The sequence below is a fragment of the Stegodyphus dumicola genome, chromosome 4 (assembly GCF_044657685.1).
Source record: "Stegodyphus dumicola isolate Sdum_Otavi_A_Nest chromosome 4, ASM4465768v1".
Taxonomy (NCBI): domain Eukaryota; kingdom Metazoa; phylum Arthropoda; class Arachnida; order Araneae; family Eresidae; genus Stegodyphus; species Stegodyphus dumicola.
In genome coordinates this window covers 236659079-236680644 of record NC_140771.1, presented here as the reverse complement: position 1 = coordinate 236680644, position 21566 = coordinate 236659079, and the positions used below count along the sequence as shown (strand labels likewise).

General features: G+C 31.1%; 1 protein-coding gene across 1 annotated transcript in view; it reads left to right on the top strand.

The window, feature by feature from the left end:
• The window catches only part of LOC118188695 (ubiquitin carboxyl-terminal hydrolase 24-like), a 208863-nt gene that overhangs the window by 49883 nt on the left and 137414 nt on the right, over positions 1–21566 (top strand). Inside the window, exons 17-22 of the mRNA XM_035359190.2 lie at positions 1258–1389; positions 6579–6690; positions 8170–8246; positions 10791–10928; positions 15931–15984; positions 20244–20356. Coding sequence (XP_035215081.1) covers positions 1258–1389; positions 6579–6690; positions 8170–8246; positions 10791–10928; positions 15931–15984; positions 20244–20356 — 626 coding nt within the window. The remainder of the gene's footprint in view (positions 1–1257; positions 1390–6578; positions 6691–8169; positions 8247–10790; positions 10929–15930; positions 15985–20243; positions 20357–21566) is intronic.

Here is a 21566-nt window from a genome sequence, read left to right as displayed (position 1 = left end):
AGAAAATGTGTGAGATAACAGTTTTGCTAGCAGATATTTTACAGCATTTAGAAATAATTTTTATCCATAGCAATATGTAATTTACTTATGCAAAATTTGGAACATATAAATAGTGTTAAAGCATTTCCATTAAAAATAAATTTCTAAATCAAAAAATTTAATATTAAGTATATTAATCTTCTGTTTTCCCTTGACTCCTATTCAAATAAAAAATAATATAATCAAAAGCATCTTTTTTTTTTTTTTTTTTTTTTTTTTCTCCCTGTTTTGGTGTGTTGCTCTTGTTTTAAATGCAGATCTAATTTACGTAACCAAATATGCATATTCTCCAAATTAAACTGATTAAAGTTATTGGTAAATTGTTGTTAGTATTTTTTGTTAATCATAATATAGGCTATTACTCTTTTCTGTATTTTTTAAAAATTGCTATTGAATTAACCCTGATTTTGAGTTAACTGTTGATGTTATTGCCAGTATCAACCTGCTCCGTTGGGTATCTACTATATTTCATAATGACTATTTTAAAATAAATTTGTAATCATCCTTGTCATTGAACAGGTTTGAAATTTAATGTATTAATTGGTTTTATATATATATATATATATATATTTCGATACCAATTGTAGTGATTTAATACCAATTGTAGGTAAATGTTATATCGCAACATATTCATAACATCTGTGCTTTTGTTTAATGAACTTTGGTATATTCTTGATAAGTCTTTGTTTTTATGGATAAGGATATAAATTTACCATTACTGGCATACTTTTTTTCCTTTCATTTTTTGGTGAAAAAATTCAAATATGGCACCTACCTTCAGAAGATTAAGCAGTGGATTATTTTTAATTTTATAAAGGATCATACCATCAAAAACAGCATGTATAAATGGACACAATTTGGTCAGCTGAATATGGCTGATGAAACAGTAATTCATTTGGACAATTATCTGCAAGAAGTTTATAGTCCCAACATTCGATGCAGAATATTTGGTAAAATTGAAGGGCCTAACTAATTAGAAGAAATCGAGGAAAGCCTTTTTATGAAGCTAAAAAATGAAACAGTTTGAACATTAATTGTTTATTAAATAAATATGCATCAGTTCCTTTAGAATGCCGTAGAAATGATTGGTATAAATTTGGTGAAATCACCAGCTATCATGGTCAACAGATTAATACATAAGTATCTATTTTTCTTTTATGTATGTTTTTGTAATAATTCTTTTCCCTCTCAAACAGAAAACTTTAATTTATTTTTCAGTACCTTATTGAACATCTGAGCTTTCTACAATTCATTTTGCAAGATGGGGCTCAATATTTACCTTTAAATAGAGCTAAAGATATCTGGGAGACCTTAATTTCAAATCCTGATGCATGTGAAAAAGACAAAGAGGTAATTGCTGACATTTATACTAAGCTTAAACTTTGTTCCAGTATTAATGTTTGTAATTAATAACACATTTTTCAGCTCCACTTTTTTATTCAATAAGATAAATTATATGATAATCTATACCATATTTACTCACACATTCCCTCTTTTCTTACTAATTTTATCTCTTACTTTTATAGGGGGAGGGGAAAATATACAGTATATACTACTTCTAAAGAGACAGCTGAAATGATAAACATAGCACATTTAAAAGCTTACATAAAAACACACTAATTTTATTGTAAAATGTTATTTTAAAGGGGTAAAGAGACTCTAATATTATTACATTACGTATTTCAAAGTTTTCAGTTTCAGTCATATTTGCTTTAGTAAGCAAAATAATTTCCAGTTTGTGCGTATATTTTACATGTTTGTGAAATCAGAAGTTTCTAAATCATGTGCTGAGAAAACTGGGGGGGGGGGAAGAGGATAATGTGTATTGATTTTATAATTCCACAAATGTATATTAAATACTATACATGTATATATTTATATTTATATGAAATCTGAATGATTAAATGACATCAGATTTTCTTTCTGTTTTATAATTGTATCAATTTCCTGTTGTGATGAATAAGTGGGGAAAAAAGTCATATATTTTCAGTTATGTTGCATCTCTTGCATTTTATTAGAAAAGGGAAGAAGATTTTAATTTTTGTAAAATAAGCAGTTTGCATATGCTTGGAAATTTTTAAGTAATAGTGATCTTCTAAGATTCCAGTATTTGAAAAGGCTTTTTTAAAGGTGCTTAAAAACTTTTATTGTGTGGTAATGCTAAAATGTATGGTAAATAATTTTTTTTTAGTTTCAAATGGGGCTGCTAAATGTGCTGTTAAAGCACAAATTTAGTTTGTTGTAAATAAGTAAAATTTATTGCATATTATATATATTTATATATTATATCTTCATGTATATATATATATATATATATATATATATATATATTATATCTTCATGTACATTCACTGATCTTATTTATATTATTTTCTATATTATTTTTATATTATTTTTATATTTTCTTTGATTTGTTTTTACAAAGTTTGCATTATTTATCTTTTTTATAATCTTCTATGTTTATTTCAACTTTACTTTGAATTCAATTTCATAATGACAATTTCCAATGTTTAATTTCTACAAATAATATAGTACTCAAATGCATAAAGATGAAAGTGTCGGGGACGGTTACTCGAGTTTTACAGAATTTCTCTACAGTAATTGATTTTTACTTCAAATTGAATTGACTAAAATGCTTCATGAGAATAAGTTCTTTGAGTATCAGCATTGGTTCATAATTCCTACTATTCGCGGAAATATTTGGCCTGACTAGAATTCCCGGTTTGGCTTTAACTTATAACTCGAGTAAAGACGAAACACTTTCGTATTTACGTATTTTTATCAATTATTGTTCATTGAACAGGAGTTGGTTTGTTCCCCTTGAAAAGTCAACTAATTTCCGATCAATGACAATGATTACATGTTTTAATTTTTCCTTTTACAATTGAAATATTATTCTTCATGATGATTTAACTCCAGTCCCCGTTAAAACATTATTAACATTTTGCTTTCAAATTACTTCAAAACATCTTTCAAAATATAACTTATCAGTATGGATGCACACTTTTAAAATAATTCTACTTTAATTAAACTTAGGAGATAATATAATCAATTAATCAATACTGTTTAGGAAATAAATTATTATATATATATATAAGTATATAATACATATATTATAATAAGATTGCAGTTTAATTATTTCCTTTCATAACTTCTACACATTTTTATAATTAGAAGATGAGTTTGATTCTTTCACAAGAGTCTCTTCCAGTTTATTGGAATGAGCTGCATGCAATTATTTGGAAATACTGCTTTTGTACATTCCCCCTGATAATTTCATATATGCAGTGAAAAGATGAAAGCTTCAAATTAGCAGATTGGAATAATAGTAAATCTATTTTTGTGATCAGAAGGATCAGATTCTGCATCAAACTTTGCAGTGTTTTAAGAATATAAAGATTTGTTGAATACACTGAATTCCACTTTAGTTGTTGGTAACATCATATTTGTTGTGAACGGCTGCTTGCTAGTGATTCTCCAAGAAAATAGCAGAACCACAATTGAAATTTCTGAAAATATGCATTAAAAGCACAAACTGAAAATTTCTCTATCTAATCTGGCCTGATTTTGTGTATTACCATAACCAAGTCACATAATAATATAAAAATCAGGTCAGACTAATACTAATGAACTTTCTCTGCAAATCAACGTAAAATAATTAAAAATGTAAAAACAATAAAATACCTAGGAATTCATATTGATGGGAAGCAAAATTTTATCCACCATCTCAAGGAGATCAAAGCATGCACTCACGAAATAGGACTGAATCTAAGACAAATATTTGAATCTGACAAATATTTGTATTAGATGCATGGATACAACTGGGGCCTGAAACTCCTATTACCAAAATTTTATATAACACCAGAATAGTAAAAATAGTGACTTACAGTGCCACCATTTAGGCCATACCTTTAACTGAATGCAAAAAGAGACTTCTAGTCTCAATTTAAAGACAATTTATTTCATCTGTAACATGTGGATTTCATATAACTTTACGTGCTGCACTCAACATCCTAGCCAGAATAACTCATCTACATTTACAAGCAACAGATAAAGCTGTTTGTACTATAGTCGTTCAATTAAAACAGAATATTTCCTTTAATAATCATCTTTATAAAGCTGAAGAATACAAATGCTATCTTTCTTCCTACTACAGAAATCCTAGTTTCCTGCATATGAGGAAAAATTTTCAACAAGAAATAGTGTCCATCAACAACAAAACCACAGCATTTATGCATGACTCCAAAATAGAAGGAATGTCGATGTGCAATCTACATACCTATGCAAAAGAACTTCAATATTAGTATAAAATTGCAAGGATACCTAAAAAACAATAACAGCATTCATCAAACAGAACTTTCGGCAATAAAAGCAGCATTGAAAACAGCAAATAGCCAGATAATTCTTCATATCATAATTTAATCAGGCAGTCAGACAACAACATTAGCATTTCATAACCCACTCAACGACTCTAAAATTCCATTTGAAATTAATCAATACTAACAAAATGTGCAAAATACAAAAATTATGTTTGTGGATAAAAGGCTGCAGTGGGAGCTCAGGTAATGATGCTGCAGAAGTATTAGCAAAGGATAGAGTGCAAAAGCAAATAGAACGCCTTGATGTACCTTTTCCCAGAACCTACCTTATGAACATACTGCACACACAAAATATCTGGCAACAAGAGTGGGATGATGCGACAATGGCTTATTGCACACATAAATGCTGTCCATAAGTGAACAAAAAAACCATACTAATTCAGAAGTCAAACAACAAAAATCAGCGTTATATTTTCAAATTTTCACAGGACTAGTTTCGATGGTTTTACCAAACCACCATCCTCAGCTGTAAAAACGCAAATGAACGAGATAGGATATAACGATTAGATATTATCATTTTAAAGGCCGACAAAGGCGGCCAGATAGTCGTCATGGGTAAGAACACTTACATCGATGGTGTCACTAATATCTAATCGTTATATCCTATCTCGTTCATTTGCGTTTTTACAGCTGAGGATGGTGGTTCGGTAAAACCATCGAAACTAGTCCTGTGAAAATTTGAAAATATAACGCTTTTTTTTGTTGTTTGACTTCTGAATTAGTATTTGTTCGGCATGTTATTGTGTCTTAATTAAGAAAACCATAATTATACAAGGTTTCCTAATGCAATATTTGTTGGGCCATGGCCCATTCCCAGATTTCTCCTGCAAGAAGACCTGGGAAATACGGACACATGGCTCATGCATAGAGTTGAGTGATGCAGATTATTACATTTTCAAATGTCTGCTCGCAAAAGAACTTCACTTGATCCTCTAACATTGACATACCATGTAGACATCTGTTAATAATGCAGCGACTTATCCTGCAGAGGGGGGGGGGAGAAAATTGTGGAAAAACAACTATTATGGGCTTGAAATCTGCTGGGCAGAATAATGCAAGAAATGCCAAATGGAATCAGCATCTACAATGTGTGGTACAATTCAATAAACCAGGAATATGCCCAGAAGAACATGTATTGCAGAACATTGCCATATATCAGGTAGCACAATGTGATATCAAACGAGTCTCATCCACAATGATAGCCTCATCCATTCAAACTCAGCAATGAGCTAATCTCCACATGAGGTTAATTCTATAGTTTGCTTGAATGTTACCTGTGCGATCCATGATATTTCTAGTGTCTTACTCACTTCTACTACCTACCTACCCAGGGCCGGATTTATGTATAAGCTACACAAGCTATAGCTTAGGCCCCCCACTTTCTTTGGGGCCTCTCAAAAATTTAAATATGGTATAAATAGTATTAAAATATATTATAACAGACTTATAAATGGCCCCATATCTCAAATAGCTTAGGGCCTTATCAAGTCTAAATCTGGCTCTGTATCTAACTATGTATCTATCAATAGTTTTGTTCCTTACTGATAAGAAACAAGATCTCATATTTTTGTTCATTATAGATATTCGTCATGTGAATAAAAAATGTTCATTACACATATTTGATTTTTCATACCCCTCTCTCACCAGCACTTTCCCATTGTGCTATGATTAAATGGTGAATTTATAAAAAGTAAGTGTTTTTATTTTTTTTTTGGAGGGGGGGGGAATCAAAGAAACCTAGTTAAAATATTTATTCTACCAAGAAACAGAAGTGTTTAGCACTTTCTAAAAATGTTTTTGACTTTAATGCAGCATGGAATGTTGACCTGCATAGTTAAGGATATACAAATACGTTTCTTTCTTAAGTAAAAGGTCCTTACATTTTTAAACAAATTTTAAAATCTTTTATTTATTATTTTAAAGGAACATTTCAGTCATGTTTTCAAACATTTAATTGAAATCTGAATTAAATAATAGTCTGGTATCACAGATGTTGTAAATGTTTTACCTGGATTACCATTCAGACACTTCTTTTATCATGTTTCATATTATTAAGTCACAGGGCTTTTTTCTTTCAGAAAGCTAATATTTTTGTGAACTGTAATATTTTTTCCATCATTTAATTTACACTTTTCTGTTTGTTTTTATCTGTTATGTTAGGTATGCTTTGAATGGTTTACAAAATGCTTGCAAGATCTGGAATCAGACACTCAATCTATGCTATTTCAGTATAAGCTTTTGAAATTGGATCCGTCACAACTTACATATACAGGCAAGTACCTATTATCAGATACTCTGTTTTTTGAATAAAAATTGCTTTTTTTTGGTAATATTTCTAAATTTCTGAAAAACATAATTATTTTTTAAAAATGTACTTTCTATTGTTTTATTTAGAAGCTTGATCAGTTACTATTAAGACATAAGTGTGATAGTGGTACTCAAAAGCAGACATCTTTCATAAAAATTCATTGAACTTTGTTTTTTATTTAAAAAATAAAATGTTCTACTTCCTCTAATATACTAATTATGCATGACCATTTTTGATAGGTATCTGTTTACTGATATTCTAGTTGATAAGAAGGAATATTCTAGTATCTGGAGATTTTAGTTTTGAAGAAAAGATTCTGTGAATGATGATTCAAATTGAAAAGTTAAAACATTGAATGTTAGTTTTAAATTTGTGCCTACTCATCTTATTGTAGAAGTGGGTGCAACCTAATGGTTGATTAATGTTTGATTGTGAAAACGAAAAATTGTCAGTAATCCTTGGAAAATCTGTTTAAATGATGTATATATAAAATATAAAACATGAAAGACATTTAATTGACAATAGACCTTTAAATTTCTAATCTCTATATAAATACAACCTGTTTCACATCTGCACTGATGCAGCATTTCTTTCCCTACAGAGATCTCTATTGCTGTGAGCTTTTATCCTATCATCATTTAGAACTCAAAGAATTTCTAAGTATAAATACTTGAGATGCCTTGTGTGCATCCTCTTTCACCACATGCACTGTCCTGCTAAATCATGTCTCTTAAGCTGTATTTTCTCCATTGCTAAAAAATGTAACTGCATAATTTAAAATTGTGGGTTGTAGATTGCCCCATTGTTATGTGCCATATAATAAGATACATTATGCAATAAGATATGTGTACAAGTAATAGAGAGATGCTCAGATTATCAAGTGTGTGATTCTTCAAAAGTGTGTGATTCATTTTTGTGATTCTTCAAAAGAGTTCCTAGTTATCTACTATGCCACAAACTGTATGCTGTGACTGTTCCTACCACTCCAGCTGTGATTGTTAGTGAATGGTCCTATTAGTTTTTTTCATTGTACCAATTTATTATTACATATATATATATAATAGAGGATATATAAATGAAAAATATGTAAATGAAAAATTATCTTCAGTGATATGAGAAATAAAATTTAGGTAGTAAAATTGTACTGTTGTGAAAATCAAATGTTGGAATTTTTAATAATTAAATTGGAACAGTAATTAAAAATGCTAAATTCATAAAAGTATATATATAATGACTAGTAACAAAGTCTAAAGCTCAGTTTTGTTTAATAAAAGTCCATGTAAAGTTATTCTATTAAATATTTTTATTGTATAAGCTTGGTGTGTTTTCTGGAAAACATTTTATCTTGAAAATAATGTTAATTATGCTTTCTTTTTTATTTAAGTACCAATATATATTTGGAAGGAAAACATATACTATATGTACCTTATATTGCTTCTTTAGGTTTTAATTGTTTTAAAACTTATTTTGAAAATGTGAATGATTGTGAACATCGATTGAAGAGATCTGGAGCAACTTTGGTATGTATAATTAAGAAAAATGTTTTCTTTTGTTGGAAGATTGTTTCTTTCATATTTTATAATTGATGTTTTCAAACCAGAAATATTCTATATTAAAGAAATACAGAATTTATGTTGTTGCTATTTAAAGTTTGGTGTGTTTTTTGTGATTATGGCAAAGTATCGAGGGCTAGCCTAAGGAGCGGTTTGCTTTCGTGGAGGACTTTCTAAGGAAAACTGGCTTGTACAAGCATGGACGAAAACGTCCATGCTTGTATACACGTTAGACATGGGTTAAAACCACGAAAACGTCCATGCAGTTAGCCCATTCGCGGGATTCGAAACTCAGACTGAACTACCAATGTTCAGCGACTTGGCTGTTTGTGGGTCGCTATTTAAAGTATTCGGACCTTTGGTTGTCATAATATATTATAACTTAGATGTGATATTATTATTGATATTCTAGATTCCATCCTGTCTCTGTGTTTGAGAACACATTTCATAAAATGACTAAAGCTTTCTTAACAGTAACTATAAGTACACATCGGTCAGTTTGATTAATGGGCATATATGCATTCATATTTTGGCAACACTGGTTGAGCAAGGAAACTGAGGGAGTTTATGTACTTTATATTATACCAGTATATAACATGCCAGTGTTTTCTGCTTTTTCTGCTTTTATAAAGTTTCAAAATCATAATGTATTTAGTATCAGTCATGTTTAATAATCTTTGTTAACCTCTTCGTCGTCCATAATGCGTCTATCGCGTTCAAGTGAAACTTCCGCAGGGCGACCGTAATGTGCCTCAAGCGTTCTTCTACGTTATACCTTCTAGAGGATAGCAATAATCAAGCATTATATTTCTAATTGAATTTGCCATGGGTTTTATGAATATTTGCGCCATTTTACATAAGATACAAGACAGTGAGAGATGGCTTCAATGTCTACTCAGCAGAAAAAGAGAAAAAAGGAGGTTGTGAATTGGAAAGACAAGAAGGATATACTTTTAATGAGCACAGTCCATAATAACTCGATGTTTGATGTTGGGACATGGAAAAGAACTGTAAATCAATAATTGTTAATAAAAAACCAATAATTGTAAAAGATACAACAAAATGGGAGGTGTGGACCACCTGGATCAGATATTAACAAATTATCCTGCTAATTAAGACACAATAACACGCCGAATAAATACTAATTCAGAAGTCAAACAACAAATTAAGAGAGCCTTAAAATTTCGCGTCAAAGAACATGAGGCGTATGTTAGAAAAAAGGAAACACAGAAGTCTTCTGTTGCTCAACATTGTTGGTCCGAAAATCACACTTTCAATTTTTGTGCTGCTAAAATTATTCAAACATCTTCCATTGGAGAACTGGATTTTCTAGAGGCATTTCACATTCATAAAAATCTTTCTGTTCTAGTTAACGATCCTAATTCCAATCCAAATTTGCCTTCGGCTTTTAGAGAAATTATGTTTTAGTTCTGGTTTCACCAACAGATGGCGCCACTTGCTTATTCTTGTCCAGGCTTTCTTATCTTATCTAATCATTATTTCCTATCTTGTTTATTTGCGGTTTTGCAGCTGAAGATGGTGGTTCAGTAAAACCATCGAAACTAGTCCTGTGAAAATTTTGTAAATATAATGCTGATTTTTGTTGTTTGACTTATGAATTAGAAATTATCCTGCTGTTAGAAATAAGTAAAGATATTATTATTTTTCCATTATGCTTTATTTCCTTATAATTTTACTTAATATTCATTGACATTCATCCACTACGAAAGTTATGTATGGGAAGCTATGATGTACAGAGAAAACAACACGCTACGGAAAACAGACGGCCGCTGGGGGGAAATTTTCGTGGACAGGAGAGGACGGCAAAAGGATTAATTTAAATAATCTTAAATTTTTTTATTCTCTTATGATGTTTTTTAAACAGTAGAATATAAAATAGGTTAAAAAAGATTTAAAATGCTTGCATGGTCAAAATGACCACATGTGAACTTATGCATTATAATGAACATGTGTTAAGTCTAGGCATAAATACATACACTAGTAGGTGTTAAGTCTAGGCATAAATACATACCAATTGGCATTTTAACTTGAACATTTAATAAAGATTATCAGTGGTTTTTACACATTATGAAAATGGGCATGGAAACAGGAAAGTGAATATTTACAACAAATTTGTCACAGTAAATAAAAAGAAAAAAGTTCTTTCATCTTAGTAACATCATACAACACATCTTTTTTGTCATGGCAGCCTCATCTACGTTTTTTTTCACAAAACAGTTCCATTAGTCATGAAAGATGGCATCCCGTAATATAAAAATTATATATTATTCATGTCTCATTAAGGAATGATTAAATCTAATTGCATGTTTCTGCATTTTGGAAAACTGCATGAAATTTCACTAACAGTTTTATATATGGCCTTTTTGTTTCAGAAAGTGGTTTTGGATTTTACTGTTTTATTTATAATATTTATCATTGTGTCATTCATAATATGAATTACTTTTCTTGTTTTATAATTTCTTTTCATGATTATAATGACTAATTTTCTAGGTCATAGAAAAGCTAGAATTAAATGGAGTTGAATTTTTATGGCAAGTTGCTCTTGCATCAGAAGATCAAATTGCTAATGTTGCAATTGATTATTTGTTGGAAATATCATATCATACTTTGTCACCCAAACTAAAAAAGGTAATCTTTTTATTAAATGTTAAAATATGCTTAGTGATATGTACTTTTTATAGCTGCAGAATGGTAAACATTTAAAAATTATTTTTTGAAGTATCCGTAGTCAAATATTTAAATATATGAAATTATATGTAATAAATATCTAACTTGATCTCTTGTAGGGGAACAACCCAACATGATTGATATAGATGCATGACTGTGTTCATTTTAGACATATTTTGCAAATTAGCTTTTATAAAACTAAAGAGTAAATATTTATCAGTTGAAAGTATCATATCAGTTATAAAATCATCGGCTGAAAGGCTTTTAGGCTTTTTTTTTATTAAATATTATGTTTCAAAAATAAAATATGTGTAATGTAAATTCTATTTTTTCTTTTTAGCCCAAAAGGGCTATTAGTTTTAACGTACTCAAGTCTGTATTTATTACTTCTCTGCATGTACTATGAAGGTCAGTTCATACTTGGCTAGAATTTAGACTACAAAGCATTACTTAATGATCAGTTTTATGAATTATGTTCATCAGTTTTAGTTTTCATGTATTATGTATACATTTTTAAGTGTTATGTATGCAGGTATTAGGGATCAGCTTTCTGTATTTCTGTACTCAGTATCACGTTAGTTTTCCACTTTAATATTCAGTTTTGTACTTATGTATGTATTATCCTGTCTGCAAGTACTACAAAAGAAAATGTAGATGCATGGTTCAATTTGTAAAAAACTCCAGTTTAAGTTTGTGCAAAGAACTAAATTATGCAGAAATTTGTTGTCTTAGTGATAACAGGTACAAAATCTTTTAAATGTTTTTACATAAGAGTCAGGCACATGGAAAGTAATCTGCGTTAAATTATGTTTGGGTTCGTATTTTATAGCCGTCTATTCGGCACCGTTCCCTAAGCAAGGTGAAGCAGAAAGTAGATAGTTTCTACCAGGAAGTGCCGCTGTGCAGGTCAGTGGTCTCGGTGGCACTCATTCACTCACCTTTCAGATAAAAAAAAAATTAATCTATGTAATTTTGGATGAATTAATTTATAATCCCATGTATCTGTATTCCATCAATCTAAATTCCATATAATGTGTATCCATATCAATATATATCATTAACCCTTTAACTGTCAAGTTATTTTGATGATTTGAGTACACGAATTGTCAAATTGTTTTATTGCAAAAATCAAATGTTTAGTACAAAATAAAATATACTTAGTAGTTAAAAATTGATATTTTGAAATACATGGGCAAGTTTTGTAGAAACTGCATATTTGCTTGAGGCGGCTGCCACTCAACATAGCAGTTGTAAAGTTCGCTTCTAGTGGAGCATTATTCCCTAAATATGGAAAAAAAAATAAAAAAATTCTAAAAAATAAATAAATTCTAAAAAAAAAAAAAAAGAATACCTATTAGTAGTTTAATAATTCAGTCTTGTGTTGTGCAACTGGAAACACTTTTCCAAGCACAAACCAACTCCACAGTCACTACACCAGAATCGTGTTTCCTTCCTTATCTTTTTCCCATTTTTATCCTTTTTCGAACAACACACTTTGCACTGTCATGTAGGTTCACATTTCGCAGGAGTAGGAGGAATTTGGGATATAAAATGTCGTTCAGTAAGATGGGCAGGGTTATCTATCTATTGTAGGTGGTCTGCCAACATTCTTTTGTCCAAAAGCTGCATCATCATATTTATGTAAAAGCTCTTCTACAACTTGGATTCGAAATTCTAAAAATGTAATATGTTTCCCAACTACATTTTTATAGAGTAAATATGAGTTCCAGAGTACCTTGTCTAGTAAATGTAAAAATATCTTTTTATAATATTTTTTCTGATGTTTTTGGATTGTTGGATGAAAGGATATTTCCTGATCACAGCGATCTACATCACCCATGATTAGCTTGTAGTCAGAAACAATCTTTGGCTTGAGTATATCTTCATTTTTTTTTTTATTTTTGAGGCTGACCATGGACGTATCATGAATACTGCTCATCAAACACACATCCTTCATATTTTTCCACCTTATAGCCAAAATCTTACTTCTTTGAAAAGCTATGATTTGACCTTTTTGTAATTTTCTTTTAGCGAATTCTGTAGGTAAATCTCATCTGTTTATCCTTACTGTGCCATAAATATCTGTTTTTTGGGCTACAAGTAAATCTGCAAGCTCGGGTGACATGTAATAGTTATCTACAGTCACACAATAACCATTTCCAAGAAAGCGATGCAATAGGTGCATGGTGACTTTTGTAGTAGAAAGTCCATAATTTGTATACAATTGATTGATGACAGTACTATTTCCTGTATAGATAATGAAGTCACAAATATACCCTGTTTCTGCCTCACAAAGCATAAAAAAATTGATTCCAAATCGTGTACGTTTGATAGGAATATGTTATTTCCAAGATAACCTTCCTTTATAAGGCATCAGGCTTTCATCAATGGATACATCACTTTCCAGTATGTAAAAATTACAAAATTTTTCCCGTAAATTTTCTATCACATTATACAGCTTCCAAAGTTTTGGATTTGGAAAATTATCTTTTTTTTCAGCTTCGTTATTGTAAAAATTTAAATATCGAAAAAGCAAAATAAAACGATTTACGGGCATTACTTTTGAGTAAACTGGAGTATGCAAAATACTTCGATGAGACCAGTACATAGCCTGATTTGGTTTTCGGACAATACCTTGAAGAATTATTAGCCCAAAGAATAGCTTCATTTCTCTGTCATTTGTAGGGATCCATTTTTTACTGCGGGAACACCTTGATATCTTTGCTCGATTTGCTTTTCTTTCTTGTTCTGCATAGTTGTTCATTTCCTTGACAATTATTTCCATTAGATTTGAATCCAGAAACATTTTTAAAATATCTAAAGGAGCATAGTTTATGTTTACAGGAAAAGTTACACCTGGAGTACCTGTAAAAGGGAACCACGGGGACCCTAACCAGCCAGAAGAAGTTATTTCAGCAGTCTTTCGCATTTCCTATATCATCATCACTGCTATCCAATGATTCACTGCTACTTTCAATGTCACTTTCCTCAGTTTCATCTGCATCACTAGTATCGATGCCTTCAAAATCTTCATCTTCGGTTGAAGAATCTAAATCATCTATATATCGTTTCAAAGAACTGGATGCCATTTCACAACAAAAAGATCCCACGCACTTTGAACCAAAGAACTTCTAACCTCTAACCTTTGGAATCTTCAGTAAAGTGCTGCCATCTACTGAATTGAGCGCACATTAAATTTTCCCGAGATACAGTTGGGTTTGACAAAGAGATGAAGCCGAAATAAGCGTCTCCCGATATATATTCGGGTGTAACAATACGATGCACCCAAAAAAAAAATTACCCCGAGTAATTCTCGGGCGTGACATTTTCGAACACCAGTGCTGTGCCTAAGATTATCTCGGGCATGATAGTTAAAAGTTAAGGAATCATCTTTATTATCCTCCTCCTCATCATCATCAATCTTCAATTTAGAGCATACAAATAATGAAATCATTGAGTATTTATGAATATTCACTGCTAAATTATAATCAAATCTTTATATATAATATTCAAATCTATGATTTTTCATCTATATTTTTTCATCTAACTTTTATTTTGAAAAGTCTTATTGGGGAAGGGTGCACAAATTTTAAGATTATGTTGTAGTTATTAACTTTTTTCCCTAAATAGATTCAAACTATAAACTGATATTTGTTGATTGTATGTCATGTTTTGCCTCCACCTGATAAGACCACCTATGTGATAGACAGTTTCTAATTATCAGTAGCAACTCGCCTTGGCATGGATGCCACGAGTTCTTGGTTGATAACTGGAGACAGGTTGTACCAAATATCTTAGCAGCGGTCACACAAAGTTGAGATATTCCGTTGTGGTGGTGTTTGAACTTTGAACTGCCATTCCATAATATCCCAAATGTGCTGTATCGGGTTAAGATCTGTTGAGTTAGGTGGCCATGGCATTAATTGGAATTCATCCTTATGCTTTTCAAACCACTCCAATTAAGTTTGAGCCTTGTGACATGGGGTGTTGTCTTGCTGCACAGGAAGGGAGCAACTGTTTACCTGGAAGATGGCATACCCAGACATGACCATCAACATAATGAATGAGAAGTAGTGATTCATCTTACCAGGCAACTGTCTTCCACTTATCCATAGTCCACTCTCGATGTTCCCTGGCCCTTTAGAGGCATAGTTGACAATGACGCTATGTGATCAGAGGCACATGAGATGGATTTCTGCTGCGCAATTCCATATCCATCAGTTTCCTAAACACTTTTACTTGGACCTGCATTGTATTGGGCTGTCAGCTGAGCCACGGTCTGGTGTTGATTTTGCTGTATCAAGGAGGGCAGTTTCTGATATCCTTTTTCTTTGATGACACAGTGACGTCCAACACCGTGGTGTCTACTGCTGGTTTCACCATCATTAATCCTTTTTGTATAAGTACTAACAATGGCAGATAACGAACAACCTACCAATCATGCAATTCCAGAGATACTTGTTCTGAGTCTTCAGGCCATTACAATCTGCCCTCTACCAAATTCACTTAAATCAGCAGCCTTTCCCATTACTCACAAAAGTAAGTGCAAGAATGATTTCTCCAGCAGCAATTAAATACCATTCCCACTTAATTACATGCCCTGCATGTCATCCTGCTGAGTTCATTGAAGAATGTCAGAATGACCATAACATTTTGGCTCATCAGTGTATATTTTTAGCAAGATGAAAATCTTGCAAAGTTTGAACTACTTTATTTACATTCTTTTTATATCATTTTGATCTGCTTCAAAGTATATATATATATACACACACACAATATAAAGGTGTTTCATTTTGTAAATTAATATATAAAATTTTTGCTGACTTTGTTTACTCCCCAAGTCTCAGTGATATAAAAGTTATATGTGCCAAATTACTGCATATGTTTTTATTTATTTATTAATTTATAAAACAAATGTAAAAAGCTTTGAAAAATATGTAACGTAATATATTTTGTGTTTCAGGATGTATTATCTCTTCATAACCGATTTATTAATGAATGTTACAAAAAGCTTGAGGTTAGTATGCTACAGAATGTTTTGATTTTTAACTGTTTCATTGCTGTGGATGAACTATCTCATCTTCCAAGAATATTCACCAAGCGCTAACAACAAGATAACTTGCTCTCGATATATTTTTTTAATATTATTGCAGTGTTTCCAGAGACTTATTTATATAAAATTTTCAGCACATCCCAGTTCATATTATTTTGTTTTTACAAAATTTACGAGTAGGACAAAGGTGCGTGCACAATGAATGTGTTGAATTTCAGTTATATTGCATTCTTTCTTTTATGTCAGTCTTCAAAACTAAAACTTAAATTTATTTAATATGCTTTTTTCTAAATGCTGTATGAATATTTTTTTTTTCTTTTAAATCTGTACTATCTTTTCTTTTTGTTTTTATATTTTCAGTGAACTGAAATATTTTACTCTCTGTACATGCTCATATTAATCCTTCAGTACCATACATATATGCTTTAAAAAAGATTTGCCATGGTACCTTTAAGTACACACGCTTGCATTTTAAAGTGTGTCCAAACAGTTAACCTTAACTGGTATAGTAAACTGGTATAATAAAATAAGGTATATATAAACTTAATGCATCTAAAGTTAATATTAAATTGGAATTAGAGCAAGGCAAATTAATAATTGCAACTGTGTTTAAGAGGTTTAACATAATATCTAAACAAATCAAAATTAAAATAAGAATTCATAGTAGAACAAACTCTAAAAATATAAATGCGAAAGGGAAAATATACAAAATTATGAAAATACAAGGGTCATTCAAGGTTGACTGGGATTTTCCTACGTAAATAATCAATGAATAGTCATGAAACTTTCAGGTGACGTAATGTATTCCTTCTTGATTTACTAGCGCCTGGCTTGACGTACTTGGCGCATGCACAGCTGTTGCAGCGAACATGGAGGCAAGCAGTGTGTCTGTGGCTGTGGAACAGTGGTATGTAATCAAATTTCTTGTGAAGGAGAAAGTTAGCTGAGATTTTCAGAAGATTGCGAGCACAATATGGTGAACAAACAGTCACGGACAAGAGTGTACGGAGGGTGAACTGTTTCATGATGGACGGGAGCTGGTGACAAATGAAGCGCATGGACACATTGGCCCAACTGCAGTCACACCAATGAATGTCGAATGTGTTGAGCAAATGATTCTTGAGAACTGGCGAGTAACAATGCAAAATATTATTGCCAAGGCCAGTGTCGGGAGTGTTGAAACAATCATTCATGCCCACTTACGCTTCCACAAAGTCTGTGCATGTTGGGTTCCCTGGCAGCTGACGTTTGATCAGAAGTGGCCATGCATTATGGTCTGTGAACAGCTTTTGAATCAGTTTCGAGCTGAAGGCGATGAATTGTTGCAATCCATCATCACGTGTAATGAAACATGGTTGCATAATTCAGCCACAGAGACCAAAAGAAGCAGCATGGAGTGATGGCATAAAGGTTCCCTGCCGCCCAAGTAAAGCAAAACGCACCTGTCCGCTGGAAAGATCATGGCAAGTGTCTTCTGGGACATGAAGAGCGTTATCCATGTGGATTTTCTGGGCAAAGGGAGCACAATTAATGGCCAGTATTACTCCACATTGTTGAGTGAGGCTGTACAAAAGTCCATTCGCAAGACAAGACCTGGGATGTTGTCTGGAAATGTCATTCTTCTCCATGACAATGCCCGCCCTCACAAGGCCAATGTGACAACAACTCTGGCCAAAATGCACTCAGAAGTTCTGCCCCCTCCCCACTACAGTCCAGATTTAGACCCCAGTGATTATCATTTGTTTGCACCCCTTAACGACCATCTGGGAGGGAAGAAATTCAGGACAGGTGAACTGCTGCGGAACAATGTCCTCCAGTGGCTACAGCAACCAAGTTCTTTCTACGCCAAAGGAAACAGGGAACTGCCACAACAAAGGTGATGGTGCCTTGACGTGCAGAGAGAATACTTTGAAAAGTTGACATAGTTTGGTGCTTCTTGTGCTGTTTCCTCTGAAGAAATAAAAGTCCTTGTCAACCTTGAATGAACCCTTGTAAAAATTAATCTCCTTTTACTGAAACTCTAATTCAGAACTCATCAGGGGAAAATGAATTAAAGCATCATAAAAGTTGATTAATATGTTTCTAAAACATGTTTCGTACTCCTGGTTCATTTGAGATCAGAAACTAAAAAATTATTCAATTAAATTTTCATTTAGACATTAAAATTCATATAAAACTGAAAAATCTCAAATCTTAAAATCTCAAATGTACCAAAATTTTCTGTACTTGTTTTCGAAAAAGAATAAAACATAACATTGTGCCAAATTGACTACTCTGTAAAGGAAAAAAGTCAAGGTACAAAGTTTGAAGGCCATTTTGGAATTATGATCAAGAAAATATCAAACAGTTCCATATCAATTCATGAGGGTTGTGTGACCATGAGAGATATAAGCTGAGCTTTGTTGCTAGGCAACCAGACCTTGCTACATCACAAAAACATGTATGAGTATTTTACTTAAATATTTTAGACTTTTGGCATGAGAATTGATCAGTCACAGCAAAGCAAACATGAACTGACATTCGATCCATGATTTATGCATGCGCAACTTTACCTTCTCATGGCTTAAACCATGTTCTGCAGATGTGAATGGAATTAATGGCTTTTATACCTTCAGGTTATGATAATAATATAGACTAGACTATACTGTGGGTTGTCTCTTTGAGTTTTGGGCCTAAACCTTTAGCCACTCAGAGGGTTAAAATTGACTCAAATGTCAATTGTTAATTCCAGTGTCAATCATTAAAAGATTGAGATCTTTGGTAATATATTTTATGTGTTCTTTAAATTTCATCTAGCAATTTTGCAGTCTTCTGCATTCTTTTATTTAAACTGTGACCACTAATGCCACTTTGTTTATGCCACTAAGCTGCATCAGTTTTTTTACACATAGCCATAAAGTAAATATTTCTGTTCATTCATTACTCATATTAAAATTAATATAAAAATCTGAAGTTTCCTTTAAAGGAAGAGAATAGTTTTATTTTTCTTTTTTTAGAAAGGAATACATTTTTTGATGCTCAGACAGGAGTTTCAATCTATAACTATAGTCTATTGCTTCTGCATATTTTCCTTATGAACTGTAAGCAGTTTCAAATCCGGATATATTTATAAAATTTTATTTCAAAAAGGAATTTGATTTAAAGTCAATTTTGTCTTGGAATTACTGGCAAAATTTATAAAAAATGGCCAAAGTATGTAATTATCATTATTGAAATAAATTTGAAAAATGTTCCTTTGAAAATAAAAAGCACTTGTTAATAATGGTAGAAGAGTAAAGTGTGAATAAAACGATTTATTTTAATATTAAATTAGTAATATATATGTATGTATGTGATATTTCGGTATCAAAGTTGAGGCATGGTTTTTTGTAGAGTGGTAAGGCTAATCCAAATGAAGAGGCAGGTTGATTTAGCTTTTAATGGTACATCTTTATTCCATTGCTTTAATTCAATTTTTACCATAGATCATGCTTTACTTCATATGAAATTCTCTAAATCACATATTCAATAGTAGTTTAAACCAATTATGACTAAAGTTTAACTTAATGCGTCATTATTATTTCTAACAAAGGAAAGATAGATCAAGCAGCAGCGAGATGTATAGCACAGGAGGAGAGGCAAGCTTCTTTTGACGCCAAAATGGCGCACACTCAGTATTTATAGTAGCGGTTACATAATAGGCTAGCAAATTCTAGAAGGTACTGATCTAGGGAGAAGATCCTAAATTACAGAAAATTAATTAAAAGTTGCGTGTTCGCGTAGAGCAAAGCCATCGTATTTTTTATATTTTATATGTATATGACATGTTCCGGGCTCTCGTAATATTTCAAGTTAGCTATATCTGATTTAATTAAAGAAAAGAAAGTGCAGAGTTTTTGCAATTGAAATAAATATAGTAATAAATGTAGTCATTTTAATTTAGATAGATTTTACAGAGTTATTTTAGTTTTCTGTTCTAACCATGCTTTAAAAGAATAACATACATCAAGCTCAATATAATGTCAAAAATAAATTTTTGCCCTCGCTGACTTTTTTTTTTTTTGTAAACTTGTATAATTTAGAATTTGTTAGTTACTGTAAATAACAGTTTTTAAAAAAAAATTTTTTTTTACAAAATCTATTAAAAGACGTTGCAAATTATAATTGAATTGCATGAGAAATTTTTTTATTTTTCATAAAATTTACTTCAAATTGGAATTTATGAATGAAATAATTTTTATTAGAGTGTATCTTCAGCAATAAATGGTACTGCTATGGGTACAGCTGTTTCCAGTGCAACCAAGACACTGACTGCAGTTTCTGTATCTGAAGTAGCTTCATCTCCAACATCAAAAAGGTATGTTTATTAAATTGACATTTTTTAATTAATTTTAAAATAAATAATAAAAAAAAAACTACAGAATTTTTCTATAATTCTTCATTAAGGTATTGTATAAATGCTAAATGTTTTGTAAAATAAATAAAACCTGCAGTGTTTAAAAAACATTAAGCATAAAAAATGAAATTGCTTTGACTGCTGGAAAATGTATTCATCAATCATTTTTATGTATCCCCTTCTCTACCATTTCACTGTACCAGCATGCATTTCAGTTATTTGTAATTGTTTTCTGTTGTGTTCTTAACCATCAATTAAAGTATCATTTTTTTTTTCATAGTCTGTTTGTTATTTGTTTTCTGATTTATTTTAATAAACTTTTAAAATTATAAAGCTATTGCTTTAAATAGAGAGTTTTCACAGTAAGATTAAAATTCACATATAATTTATATAGACCTTGCAATATTCAGGTAACAGAAACCAATAATCATAATTATTGTTTTTCTTTCCCAGTAACTCTGAAGGTTATCAAAATAATCACTTCTTTACTATGCAAAATCTATTTGCCAAGCTATTTAAAAGAAGCATCTTTTTTTTTTTTTTTTGTCTTTCAGTTGCTTTCTTTAGTGGACCTCATTTTCAGCGACTCTTTTGAAAAGTGTGCTTCATATATTTTTTAATGAAATTTTTAAATGTAAATTTTAACATATAAATTATTTTTTTCTTTAAACATGTAAAATGCTGTAAATTTTATTTTTTTAATAAACATTGTCCGTATTATTAAGCAATAAAGAGTAAATATTAAACAATAAATTGGTATAATATACAACAATTAACTACAAACATTAAGAAATATATTTACCTATTTATTTTTTAAACTTCTCATGCTGTTGCAGTTTGAATTTTTAATAAACATTGCTTTAGTATTAATAGAACATTTCTAATATTGCTGAAGAAACTCATTCACACTGATATCAGATTAATGATAAATACATGGATACTTTATATCTTCCACATAATAATTTATTACAATAGAGACTGATTCAGAAAGGGGGGAAAAACAGGTGTTCTTAAGAATAAAATAAAATAAAATGAAAGACATGTTTATCTTTGAAATAATGTATATTTACTGTTGCATAATAAATTATTTCAATAGCTGTGATCATGGAATAAAAGTGCTAGTGATAAATATGCACAGTAGAATATTTCCAAAACTGAATCAAGGCCAATT